This window comes from Pimephales promelas, chromosome 10 (assembly GCF_988280905.1).
Source record: "Pimephales promelas chromosome 10, fPimPro1.hap1.1, whole genome shotgun sequence".
Classification (NCBI taxonomy): Eukaryota; Metazoa; Chordata; class Actinopteri; order Cypriniformes; family Leuciscidae; genus Pimephales; species Pimephales promelas.
Window position 1 is genome coordinate 4,306,560 of NC_142778.1, and position 13,766 is coordinate 4,320,325.

General features: G+C 36.8%; 2 protein-coding genes across 3 annotated transcripts in view; both read right to left on the bottom strand.

The window, feature by feature from the left end:
* The window catches only part of abcc5 (ATP binding cassette subfamily C member 5), a 39,910-nt gene extending 35,608 nt beyond the window's left edge, over positions 1–4,302 (bottom strand). The window contains exons 1-2 of one of the 2 annotated variants that reach the window (XM_089135297.1): positions 4,167–4,302; positions 2,129–2,318 (exon numbers count right to left, since the gene is read on the bottom strand). In XM_089135297.1, the coding sequence (XP_088991423.1) occupies positions 2,129–2,248 (120 nt within the window). In that variant the 5' untranslated portion in view covers positions 2,249–2,318; positions 4,167–4,302. Of the gene's footprint in view, positions 1–2,128; positions 2,319–4,152 lie in introns of both variants that reach the window. The other variant, XM_089135298.1, reaches the window with a different exon arrangement.
* A 1,609-nt stretch (positions 4,303–5,911) lies between these two features.
* Positions 5,912–12,990, bottom strand: rpl35a (ribosomal protein L35a). The gene is made up of 5 exons (XM_039647643.2): positions 12,909–12,990; positions 12,392–12,428; positions 12,119–12,271; positions 10,180–10,324; positions 5,912–5,975 (listed from the first exon to the last, which is right to left on the bottom strand). Exons 2-5 carry the CDS (start codon positions 12,400–12,402, stop codon positions 5,952–5,954), a joined length of 333 nt encoding a protein of 110 aa, XP_039503577.1. The 5' UTR covers positions 12,403–12,428; positions 12,909–12,990; the 3' UTR covers positions 5,912–5,951.
* Between the last annotated feature and the right edge of the window lie 776 nt (positions 12,991–13,766).

Here is a 13,766-nt window from a genome sequence, read left to right on the forward strand (position 1 = left end):
ACTGCCCTCAATGATGCAGACTTGAATTAATTCTGTCTACGGGAGCAGACCTGTTTATCTTTAGTAAAATACTGAAGCGTTACGAGGGTTTAAAGCACTGGGAGCAAGTTTCATGTCAAATATATTAGCTGCAGGTTTCACATTCACAGATGTCCATGCTATAGTACATTTCTGAGCGAAAGAGACAGAGCAGAAATACACACAGCTAATTTTCTTCTTCTCAGCCATGAATTAGCCCAGCTTCAGCATTTCTAATCACAAGCTCTCATGGGAAACAGGCTTAAAAAAGACAAATCGTTATCTGGGACTGATCAGAATGCAATGTGGGAACAAGCACATAATGATCTAGAAACCAAAGACACACTGAGAACGAGAGCTCAGCTACTGGAAAACACACAAGTAAAGAAATGGACAGGGAGTAAATTGTTAAACGCGTGCACCACGACACACTTACACAACAATGTAATGCATCACATTATTTATGTAACATTCATGTTCGAGTGCCTCGAGGTGAGCCTTACGCTACAGAGCAACCCCTAAGAAAGATGGATTAGATGAATGAGAGAAGCCTGGCGTGAAGCGTTTTGCAAGGCTCCTCAGCACGTGCGGGTTGTCCCCCTCCCCTCCCGTCCTCACTGCTCTTCTTCCCATGTCCCTCTAACACACTCACGTTGCACAAACACACACAGCTTGCCTGAGCGCTGAGGGGGTCTTTAGCCTATCAGCAGGCAAGGCTGCTGCACGCATCACCGGAACTCAGGATTGCAATTGGCTGTCGGTGCCAAAATGGGTGGGGCTAGATTATGTAAACAGACCCAGCTTCTAAATACACGGGTGAGCAGCCAATCACTGCGCACACACGGCATCCCTAGTGAGTGGCTGAGAGATACAGAGAGAGAGAGAACGGTAGCTTGATGGAAAAAGACAAAGAAAATTGTGGGCAGTACAGGACTCTCTCTTAACATGCTGACGAATGCTGACGGCAGGAGTGCAACACACAAAACAAACACAAAGGGCTTGGCTACCTATACGAACAAACAACAGCCGCAGCATTTTAATGTTAAAAGCACAGTTCACTCAGAAATGAAAACACTGTAAACATTTATCACCCTCATGTCCTTCCAAACCTGTAAAGCTTTCGTTTGGATCAACGTGAATATTTTTTGAACTTTTCATTTTTGGGGGAACTCTCAGCCGACACATGACTTGCAAATATTTGGGAAAACAAAACATTCAGTCCAGAAATCCCTTAGTACAGAAACGCATTCAATCTCTAAATTTAAAACTCTCGAGGCAATATATTTAGGGGTCAGGTGGGTGTTTTCAAAATTGCTAGAGTAAATGTGAAGAGGAGAATATATCCCGATGGAAACTTGCAAGGAATATCAAGAGTCGGATTCCACCTAAAGACTTTAAGGATTCCTTTAATACTTCTGAAAGGTATAATCACATTAACGAAATTTCTGCAAAATGCCATTCACATTGAAGTGTCACTTTCAAACTAAGCAGCTTTGTGTTGGTCAATGTGGCAAATTTGTGTGGCTAGCTTGAAATTGAGCAACGTCTGAATGGTAAAATCACGTGAAACTCCTGATTGCGCAGATTCCCATTGGATTACGCCAGCGAATTTAATTTTCCCCGAGCAACAATGAACTTGACCGCACTTTAAATGCCCCCTGCACACTGAGTCTGAAATTTTCATTTGCGTTTTTTCGTATTCGTGATTCAGTGGCTATGAGTCTGAATTGTCAAAACACCATTTAAACTGCTTGATACGGATGTGAAACACGCAGAAAATCGAACACGATCCGAATTTTTTTTATGACGGACGAAAGTTTCAAAGGCAGTGTGCAAGCATGAGTGTGAGGACGTATTTATATTTTAGCGTAAAATTTGGGACGTGTGCAAGGGCCTTAAGGCAAAGAGCTTTGGTCCAACAATCAAAAAAAAAATTTATGATTTTTGTTTTTTGTAACTCTGTACAAGTAAGAATTGATTGCATTTGTTAGAGCTGAGAGGCGGTATTATGCGTGTTGTATTTTAATGCTTGCTTGTATGGTGTTTTGAAGGTAACTAATTTCAAACATCTGAAAAAGCTCAATAAATGACATGCATTTGACGGACTAACCTGCACTTTAGACAGCTCATAATGGTCCTCTTCAGTTCCGGGTAAGGTCTCCCTGGACGATACGGCCCTGTACGCAGAACCAGATGCCAGACAGTCCTTTCCCAAATCATGTCCTTTCATCTTCTTGTACCAACATAGGAGCGCTTTTGTTGCTTCAACTCTGATCTTTATCTTGTCAAAGTCACCAAATCTAAGCAGATGAGAGAAGAGGTGGTTATTAACTTGAATGGAAATGTTACTCTTATTTAGTCAGCATTGATTGAGCAGATTATATGCGCGAATCCCCTTTTATCACATTTAAGTCTTCCCTTGAAGTCTGACAGGAGGGCATTGTTGTAGGTAAATTATAGCCTTTAAATGTGAAAGGCACAGTTCACTCAAAAATAAAAACCCTGTTACCATTTATGCACCCTCATGTCAAACCTATTAGACTTTTTTGTCACACAAAAGAAGATGTCTCAGTGTTTTTTCAACCATAAAAAATGTAGTCCAATGCTGTTTTTGACCCCACTGATTTTAATAGTGGACAAACGTAACTCGTCAGACTGTCCAATATTAATTCCAGTAAATGTTATCTAATGTTGTCAACAATGTTGTTATTTTGGCAATCGAGTAATCAGTCGATTATTTTGATGATTGATCGAGTAATCAATTAAAATTTTTTTGCAAAAATAATAGACAATGATCTAAAAAGGCGCTTCATGTCATGGATTCTCGTTCACTTCTGCTATTTTCCCGGTAACTCGACTCGGGTAAAATGCAATCGACGACTTTTTAAAATCGAGTCCACGAATTTAATCGAGAATTAAACAATTTATTTCATTTGAATCATGGTGTATTTATAAAAAAAAACTACGTAGACACTTATTTTTGAACACTATAGTGTAATGAGAACTTTATTTTATTGCATTACAGTAATGAAAATTAGGGGGAAATGTGCTCAATTCTTATGTAACGATGTCATAATGCACAACATCTTAGCAGTGCTACAAATAGACTTCATTTCCTTTAGGCAAAATATAATGTATTACTTAAGCGATATGTCCGGACACGTTCTTGACAGGATTCACGTGACTCCCCGTCTATGATGCACAAAACATTTTTGCTACTTTATCATGTTGACTAAACAACAGACAGACACCTCACTAGACTTTGAAACACGGTCAATATGTTAAACAATCATGACGATGCCGTGAATGAATATAAACATCAATACATTGATTGATGAAGAGTGAGAGCGATATTAGGCGACTATTGTGTCTTACATTTTCGTAAGACACAATAAAAGTACAAATGATGCCTACATTATTAAATCATTTATCCTGTTTATTTGAATGTAATAGGTCTCGCATCTCCTCCAGACAGAAGAGAACAAACAGTTCCCGACAATATGACTGAAAACAACAGACCACACGGCCCACGGGTTTCAAACAAGGACATCCACTACAGATTTTTTGTTTTGTTTTGACTAAACAGACCATGGGGAGATATATATTTAACGTTACATGATAATATAATATCTGTCGTTTTATTATGACAAGAGAACACCATAAATAATACAATTCTTGTTATAATAACCCCATAAATGCGTTTGTTAGAGATAATTTCCCCACTTATTCTGAAGCAGCTAACGTTATGTCTCAATGACTACATTTATACATCATGATATCATCAACAATAACATCATAAATTAAATGCGTTTTAAAATCCCGTCTAGTGCATCATCAGAACTACTGAGACAATAGCTAGATGTCACCTACATCAGGATATAAAACACCGAGCAAGACGTTGGCAATAAAAACATCGCAATATTCAAACGCAAGACGCCTTTTAGTTTTTGGTAACGTTATAATCTTTAAAGATTCAGTATAACCATTTGACAGAACATGTCAAATTAAGTTAAAATGAATTACATTTTAAAATATTTTTTTTCAAGTAGAGTGTCAGATTTACAACTGCTTAAACATGCAAAACATGCTGTAATAAATCTTATTTTGCATACGGAATAAAAGATAAATGTGTACATTGCAGCAGATACCTGTTCCTCTGGTAGGTCTGCGGATCTTCAACAGCGGATGAAGCAAAACAACTTCGTTATAAACCAGCTATTTGAAGGATTCGGGTGGAGGTCGTTCTGGGAAATGTAGTGTAAAGGAATTCTACTACAAATTAACATCGTTCAAGTGCCGATGTGTTGGAACTACGGCACCCACAATTCCCTACCCAATGAATGCGTCACAGCTCTGTAAATGGGCGGGGCTTAATGCGAGAGTGAAAGGGACGCGCATCCTCTGCAGTCAAACAGCTAGTATTACAACATGATGATAAGCCTGAGGCTCTGGAATGGAATTTTACCATAGAAGAAAGTACAGTGAGATAATGAAACCGCATAATATGCGGACATCTTTCCTCTCGGTTTGCCGTTTCATCGGAAACTACAAAAATGTGTCCATACTATATGTACTCCGCTTATCAGTTCAATACAGTGGTTCTGTACAGTAACATCATCCATTTGAGGGGTGAATTGGGATTCAGCCTTAACTGAACATTTTTTTTTTAAAGTGTGTTATAAATCAACTTGTTGTAGATCATGGTTGTCTTAGCACTAAGTGACATTGTGTGCGCATGTGTTGTGCAAGGCTTATTTAATTAATGCCACTTCCCAGCTAAAGTTACACTTAAAAACTCAGTTAACCCTAAAACAGTATTCTGGACAAATGTGGGGAAAATTTGTTTTGATTTATTTTTAAAAATACCACCCTTGATCTGAGCGGTACAAGACTTGGCTACCTTTCCTAAGTTTGCCTCCTGAACAAACAATTTTTTTTTGACTCAACTCTACAATATTAAGTGGGTGAAAAAAAATCTTGTATTTGGGTCAAAAATGGGCACCTATAGATATGAAAGGGAAAAACTGTAATTTAGAGCAGTCTAAAATATGCCAAAATAAGACAAGGTGAGAGCGAAGTGACTTCATCTTTAGGTTTTAGCTCTAAGAACATATTGGAATATTTTAATGTAGTTAAAAAAAAGTAAATAGTTAATTAATTTACATAGAAATAATTTATACAGAAAATGGCACTTTTTGAAGTAAATAAAATAAAAAATACCCCCCAAAATAAAAAATAAATAAATGGATAGACAAAACTTTATCGAAGACAATGATAAAACATTTATAATATTAAATAAAAATTAGGATCACACCTGAGTCCTCCGTGCCCACATTTGTCCACAATTACAGGATTAAGGGCTATAAAGTGAATACGGTTTTAGGGCTATGATAAAGCTAAAAATTAAAATCATAGGTTCCACAGTTTCTCTTAATCAATTTCCTTATTATTTCTAGATTTACTTTATGCATGCATTGCCTTGCCACACACCACCAGTACACTACTCGTACTACTTTTACCGTATCTACAGCAGAAATAGTATGCGTTTCTTAATTCAGAACTGGTCTATGATAATCCCAGACACAATGTTTTTGTAAATGGGGCAAGTGCCAAGAAAGGAAGTGTTAATTATGACAGTGGTTGCTTCCCTTAATTGCACTCTTTTCAGTTCTACAAACGATCCTCCTAAAATGTTAGTTCCTCAGTAAATCCAGCTTGATACAAATATACATTTCTCAGGTGTTGCTTACATTATTTGACTGAAAACAAAACGAAGGCATAAAGACTCTAAATCGGTTGCAGGGAATTGAACACTTTATAAACTGAAGAAAGTTAAAGTTGTGAAAAGACCACAGAAGGAAAGTTAAGGTTGTGAAAAGACCACAGAAGGAACTTTTGGATCAAATTTTTTATTGTCTGTACACAAAAGCAGGTTACACACGGGATGGGTACAGCATCTGAAAAAAGAGAAGCAAAAAATTAGTAATTCGTTCAACAAAATTATTATTTTTACATTTTAACCAGTCAACAGACGAGGGCAGCTGCATCAGGACATGCATGGACAACAGCTTCCCCTTTTTTGAAACAGATTGTTTACACGACAGAAGGGGGGAGGGGACGATAAACAATACATTTATCATCTCTAAACAAAACAAAGAAGCTTTTTCGTATTTAGTACATCCTTACACATCGTGATTACAAAAGATTACAAAAGGAGAAGAGTATGCATTTGTCCACAGACATCACATCAAGTAAAAAAGTAGGGCTGTCAACTTTAGTCGTTTAGTCGAGTAATCAGTCGATGCCGTTTTGGTTAACTGACATTCTTATTGGTCGACCAGTCGCATTTTTTTTTTCTTTCTTGATATTTATTCCTTTATAAAGCAGTTGTTTATTACTGTATTCTAAATATAATTAGCCTGGTTTATCCCCAACTTTAAATGCTTTAACCCTTATGCTGCATTAGGGACATTTTTGGTCTTTTGCGGTTTAATTTCTTTGACCATTTTGGCTGTTTTAATGCAAATGGTATGAAATTTGGCAAAATTGTGACTTTTTGGATGCATGTAAAAAATGTGATCCCATTTTGCAAAATATGTATAACACACAATGTGTAGATCAAATAGTAACACTCAGCACCATAAAGACCAAAAATGGCCCATTGAAACCCATTAAAACGTTGTTTAAATCTGAGGCTGTCAGTAATACATGAAACATGATTTTTGCACAAACATCCTTTCATTTTGAAGCAAAAGCATTATATTTGCATTATATAGTGTATTCCACCAGATGACGTCACTACATATTAATTCCCTATGGGTGGAAATGCACCTTATTTTAGGCAATAGGCAATGTTTAATAGGTGGCCATTTTTGGTCTCTAACGCGCTAAGTGGGATTTTTTGCAAAGTGGGACTGTGATAATCCAAATCTAAAGTTTTCTCTTTGCATTTAGTTTATTGAAAATAATTGAATTTTTGTGTTTTTTCCTCGTATACAAATCGATGGTTTCGCAAACAAAACTGGTAATTAAAGGGTTAAAATCCTGAAATTGAATACATTTTTGGTAGTTATGATGAGGACTGATGCTGGTTAAAAGATTTAACTTGGTAAAAGTGGAAAATAATAATAATATATAATATTTTAGGCAATGTTTAATATGTGGCCATTTTTGGTCCTTAATGCACTCAACGGTGTTAAAAATCTAATGCAGCACAAGGGTTAATTTAAGCTATTTTTTGTAACTGCGCCACAGTTTAGCGCACACACATAATACACTCGGGAACCGCGCCTGTGTCTGGCTGCGCTGCTGCTCGCGCTCAGTAAGGGATATACCGGTAGGTAGTTTCGCTGTATTCATTCAGTTCACGCTACTTGTTTAGTCGACAAAATGTCCAAGAAATCCAAATCTTTAGTCTGGCTACATTTTTGTGGAGGTAGGCGATCGTGTTGGTCCACATCGCGTGCCTACATTTGAAATCGAACTTGAGCACGCAAAAGACGTGAGCAGCCCTTTTAACGGCTTTATCATGCTGACTCAGATTGTGTTTTCTAAATATGTTTTTGTTTTTATTTGTACACTAGACGCATTTGAAAATAGCTTAAATAATGTAACAAAACAAAAATAAACCTATATGCCTTCTTACAACACAGCCTATTTCAGATTAATTTTAAGGCTATTTTGTTTTGTGTGCGTTTTAAAAGGCCTAGATGGCTAGATCGGCTGGACAAAAGTTAACCCATAGGTTTGTAAGTAAAGAAGAACACAGCCTGTATAAACGAGAGCTTTGATTTTTCATTATGTGGCAGATAGCAGTTTTTTGTAGCATTTGGTGTAATCAGGTGCGCGATTGTGACTGTCACCATAGACCTTGGACAGAGCTCCTCACTTTTTGCAGTAAAAAACAAAAAAACACTTAATTTTAAAAGAATTTCATTATTATTATAGTTATTTATTTTTGATGTTTTTTCATTGTTGTTTTATAAATGCTCTATGACAATTGTCCAAAAAAATTTAATAATTTTTTTTAGTCGACTAATCGTTGTGCAGGACAAGACCTTGGTCGACTAAGGATTTCTTTGGTTGACTACAGCCCTAGCAAAAAGATTTACCAAAATTCCTTCTCATGTGTGCTTGTTACACTAATAAATAAAGGCGGCATGTGTGAACTATAAAAACCCTATAAAACTATGTTTTAGTTTTACTGTTCTTGAAATCAGCGATTTTAGACATCCTTTAAAATTCCTCCATTCTAGATATCGAACCTGAAATGCAGTTTCTCTGGTTCAATATACTGCATGAAGATTAATTAATTTAAATGACAGCCCTTCACAATAAAGCTGATGACACCACAACGTAAAACAATATACAAATGAACAAACAAGTCAGTAGCGACTCAGATTTAGGGTGCTTTAACAGTGACAAGTTTAGTTTGAAACAGTGAAAGGTTTGCATTAAAAACTGCTAATGTGAAAGCGGTCATGTGTGATTGCACTCGAACTGTGGCGCGATTCACGTGAAATGTGAAGTAACCCGTGTAGGGATGGGCAACGATTAATCGCATCCAAAATAAAAGTTTGTGTTTACATAGTATATGTTCGTGTAGTGTGTATAATTAATTTGGATATATAAATACCCACATATGCATGTATATATTTAAGAAATATGTGCATGTATATTATATTTTATATACATTTATTCACAATTAATATTATATATAAATATTTGATATATTAATAACACATTTTTCTTAAATATATATGTAGACACAAACTTTTATTTTGGATGCGATTAATCTTTGCCCATCCCTAAACCCGTGCATGCGTTTTAGCCGATAACTAAGCATCTAGTTCAATAACACGCATGTAAGGGATGATAGTGCTGATGATTTACCTGGGGTACGAGCGAGAGTGAGCCTGCAGTGTGACGAGAGCAGGGGAGACGCGCGCGCTTGATTCCTGTGAGAGTGGCGCGGCCAGAGACAATTTGGGTGCTGCGGCATATTAAATATATTATAAATAGTTTTTCTGCGTCAGAAATACAATGTGTGGCGGGAGTGCGTGACAAAAGACCAAAATGAGTGACTGTCACGCTCAATACGTGACGCTTGAGAGCCCTGCTATGTGTTGCATGCATACTTGTGGCAACTCAAGATGCACGCAAATGCACTAGGGTTTGATAAAATCAAACAGAGTGTGAAACCGGACGCACTAGAAACAATCACGCTCGGATGGCGCTCATTTCAAACATGCCCAGTATTAAAGCCCCTTTAAAGGAGGCACTAAGGGAACAACAGCACTGTCTTGAACCCACTGCCACATAATAAAGGCAAGCATATAGTGGGCAAATTAAAATGGACCTGTCCAACACAAAGTATAACCAGGGAGAGTCGCTAGCTGCGTTTACATGGACCCTTGTAATCGGATCGACGGCTCAATCGGACTAAAAAAATCTTCATGTAAACACCTTAATCGATCCGATTGAGCTCGATCCGACTAGAATTTCGATCTGATTGAAAGGGGGTGGTTTACTCCTTTTGTAATCCGAGCGAGAGAACGTGTAAACACTTGATCGGATTGAAAACCGAAACTAAAAGGACTGCGCATGTGCAACGACGTTGAAATAGCGTAATGAAGTATGACGCACGGAACGAGTTGTTCTTCCTGTTGAATAAAGTGTCATATAAACGAATGTTCCATTATTAAAACGATTCTCATTTCACTTCATGTCTGTGAAGTGAAGCAGGACAACGTCCCACCAGTGCTTGTTTTACATTCTCATCCACACACGACTTTTGGGCACGGGGTTTTACTGCGTGATAAATACAATCAGCACGGCAAAACGATTCATGCTCATCGTCTCCAAATCATGACCAGAGACGGATACAAATTAAGGCCGTTTAAAACAAATACAGAACCAATAGGGGAGAATAGTTATGCTTATGCGTGAACAGTGGCATATTCATGCAGTGTGCACATGTCAAAGAATCAATTCCGATTTGAATCTTGTGACGTATAAACGCGCACATCAACCCTATCACTTTATTTATCATTCATGTAAACACCTTGATCGGATTCATCAATCGTATTGATTTCAATCCGATTGCGTCCATGTAAACGTAGCTACTGATACTTAAAGCCAGAGAAACTTTAAGACCCTTACCACACGGATCCTGTGCCCCATAGCCTTTGCAGGAAGATTGCTCTTGAACTTGGCACGAACCATCCCACTGTTTCCATGAGCCCGTGTGACTTTACCCCAGATGACACGTGTCTTGTTGGGTTTACCGCCGGGTGTTGCGGTGATCCTTTAAACAACATACAGAACTCACATTAAACATTGCCGACTATGGACAAAAAAAACAATACAAGACCATCAATAGAAATTATGAAACGCATCTTTGCGTGGAAGGGTAAAATATGATCATCTTCACAGTACATGAAACGCAGTTTATAACCCATTTTACTAGTGTGAAACTACATTCAGTGAGTCAAAGATCAATTATGATCAAAAAATAAACTGAATTTTCAACCATAAACCATTATGGATACATCTATATCCGAATCAGAAAGAGATTTTTTGCCAAGTGTGCTTAGACACAAGGAATTTTTCTTGATACTGAAGAAGTACTAATCTTTTATGTATTAAAATATAAGATGTAAATCATTCAACCTGTGAAAACAGTTTTGAAATTGGACAATGTTACGATAGAAATAGCATTTTAAAACCTGTTAGCAGGCTCAGTTGTAAACTCAACTTTCAAATTTTGAACAACTTGTTTTGACTTGTAACTTTTTGCACTTTCATTTTAATGAAGTGTTTAAAAAGAGACCAACCGTAGGTATATTTCAAACCATTCATGATTTACAACTATTTAAGGTCAGATTTACGCTCAAAAAGTAAGGTGACAGTTGACAGGTTAATAATAAAACATCAAATAAACTTCTGGAATAGCTAGTGCTAATTAAATTAATTCATAATAAGAACAGAAACATACATCTGATTTAATAATATCCTTTTAATTATATAAATGGTAACTTTCATATAAAAATGAATAGTTACAGCCAGAGTTGCGAAGTCCGGTTATAATATGCAACTTCTGGCTTTTTTTGGCAAGTCGTGTAAACAAGTTTTTATTTTGTTTGTTTTTTTTAAATCACCATTTGTGGCTTTTTGGGCTTACTTAAAAAAAAAAAAGACATTGTTGCTTAAAATCTGTTAAGTAACTTCATTTGATCACATTTATGGGTGCCATTTTCTCCAATACATTGACAGTCTGCATCTCAACAGCCACACTCTAGAGCCCTGTACAGGGATGGAGAGAAAACATGGGAGATGATGGACAGCTCAGGGGAGGAGAACCCCTATTTAATATATATATATATATATAATGCATTTATCATTACAAGCTGTAATAAAAAAGTACTAATAGGCTACTAACAGTTAGGGATGCACAGACATTAACATTTTGTCCAATATCGATAACCATAATTTTACCGATAACCATAAACAACCGATAATTTTAACCAAGCCTGATTACAAAAACAAGTCTCACCATTAAAGCCATGTCCCAAACACACAATTTTAATGTTCTCATAATTTTATGCAGCTTATGACAATTGTTTGGCACATGTTGCACTTAACTGCATTTACCTTTTTTGAAGTTATTTCAATCATATTTCAACCAATTTAAAAACATCTTGGCTACATTAAAAACACATCGGCTGATTCCAATATGGTGGCCGATATATTGAGCATCCCTATTAATAATAGATGCATATGGTTCGAATTATAATTGTGGCTGTTACAGCTCGCTCTTAGTGCTCTTGTCTTTCACAGGTGATCGGAGGATAGTGTGTGTCATCACGCTCCTTAGCAATTTGATGATTTTAGTTTTGTAGTGGGTTCAGTTTAATATGTTGCCAGATTATATATATATATATAATTGATGATAAATGTTAAGCTTGTTTTTGAAGCTGCTGTTGCTTATTAGTCTTGCCAAAGTTGGCAAGACTGGTCATCGCACTGACAGCATGATCACACAAACCGTTCCCCACACGTGCTACTCGTCCCATAAACACTATATCGTGCCATTACTTACTTTTTTGCCTTGTAGACGTAGGCACAGCGTTTGCCCAGGTAGAAGTCGACCTCTGCGCGGGTGTAAACTCCCTCTAACTTGAGCAGAGCAGTGTGCTCACGCTGGTTCCTCAGGCCACGCTTGTAGCCAGCAAAGATGGCCTTGCTCCACAACCTGAAAGAGGGAGAAAAGTTAACGTTAACTCATCTTTATCTAGGTGCACGAGCCAAACATTATAGGTATCGCAGTTAAATATGCGACAGATTAACAATGCTGACAGCTTTCATATCTTACCTTCCGGGCATAATGATGATTTGACCAGGCTAACAACCTAAAAAAATAATAAAAATCAGAAAAATATTTAGTCAAAGGGGTCAATATTTGGTCCCTCGCGATAAACGGATTTCATATTTGCATTTACTATATGAACACACAGCAGCTTCGTAGCTGCAGCATGTTTATCTTCCTCAATGCTAGTTGCTAAGTTCGAATACAAAGTTACACGTAGTTTATAGTTAATATTACGTCTTCAACACAAGCTAACCCGTGTAATAAACAACATAAATTATTAACAAACAGTTTTGTTTGACAGTAATGTGCAGAAATGAGCTCCGGACCACAGTTTAGCCTGAGTCAACGGGCTCAAACAATCCGTTTAAAATCCAAAACATCTTATGACGTACATGGCAGAACTCAGCGGAATATGGACTTTATTGGTATTTTTGATCAATAGTGGTAGAAATCGAGGTTTAGTTTACATCACACAATGCTAAAATGTCACATTTTAAAAGACGAGCTCTAAAACGCTCACCTGATTCAGTCTCAAAAATGGAGGAAAAGGCCGCTCGCAAGGAATGCTGGGAAAATGTTGGCAACGTTGTCTGAAAATCTGCCTGAATGAAATTACTTAGAGCGTTTTAAATGCGATTTTTTCCACTACATTCTCATTATACCACTTTGACAGTTTCTTCTAAATCATTAAAACCCACAACATAGTAGTAGCGATATATATAAATATGAAATCTGTTATCGTTTCGTTCAATATACGTTCTTTGATTATAGTATTTTCTGACAAGTGGATCACTTTTTCAGAAAGATGTTTGTCGTACAATTTTAACAAAGGAAAGGCATATGCACATAAATATTTACGTCGGCTACAAGGATTTTGACTTGCAATACACATAAATTAACATAGGATTGTTGAAATGAACATAGTACAGCCAAAGTATTACTATATTATGGGGTTATGGATTTTCAGTGATATCAGTATTTATTCTTTATAACACCAAATAAGCATTCAATTACCAAATATGTTGTGAAAAATGAAGATATTTTCGGTAGTTCATAAATTAGAAATTGCTGGCTAAAGTAGGCACTCATAAAGTAAGACAATCTTCTTCCAGACTGAGAGAGAGTTGCACAAACAAGGCCAGTTAGGAGAGAATATTGGAAGAACTGTCATTCACAAAACCCCTCCCGTGGCCTCATGGGATAGTAAAAGTGTCCATCCATCATATGCGATATCTTTATTTGGATCATATCTGATCATATGCACGCTTCAGAATCTTACCGGAAGTAGTCATCTGGGTATTTTATGCTCTTTTTTTAGACCAAAAAATGTAGGTCCAAAGCATTCTTGAATTAAAACCATTTAATTTTGTATAGTGCA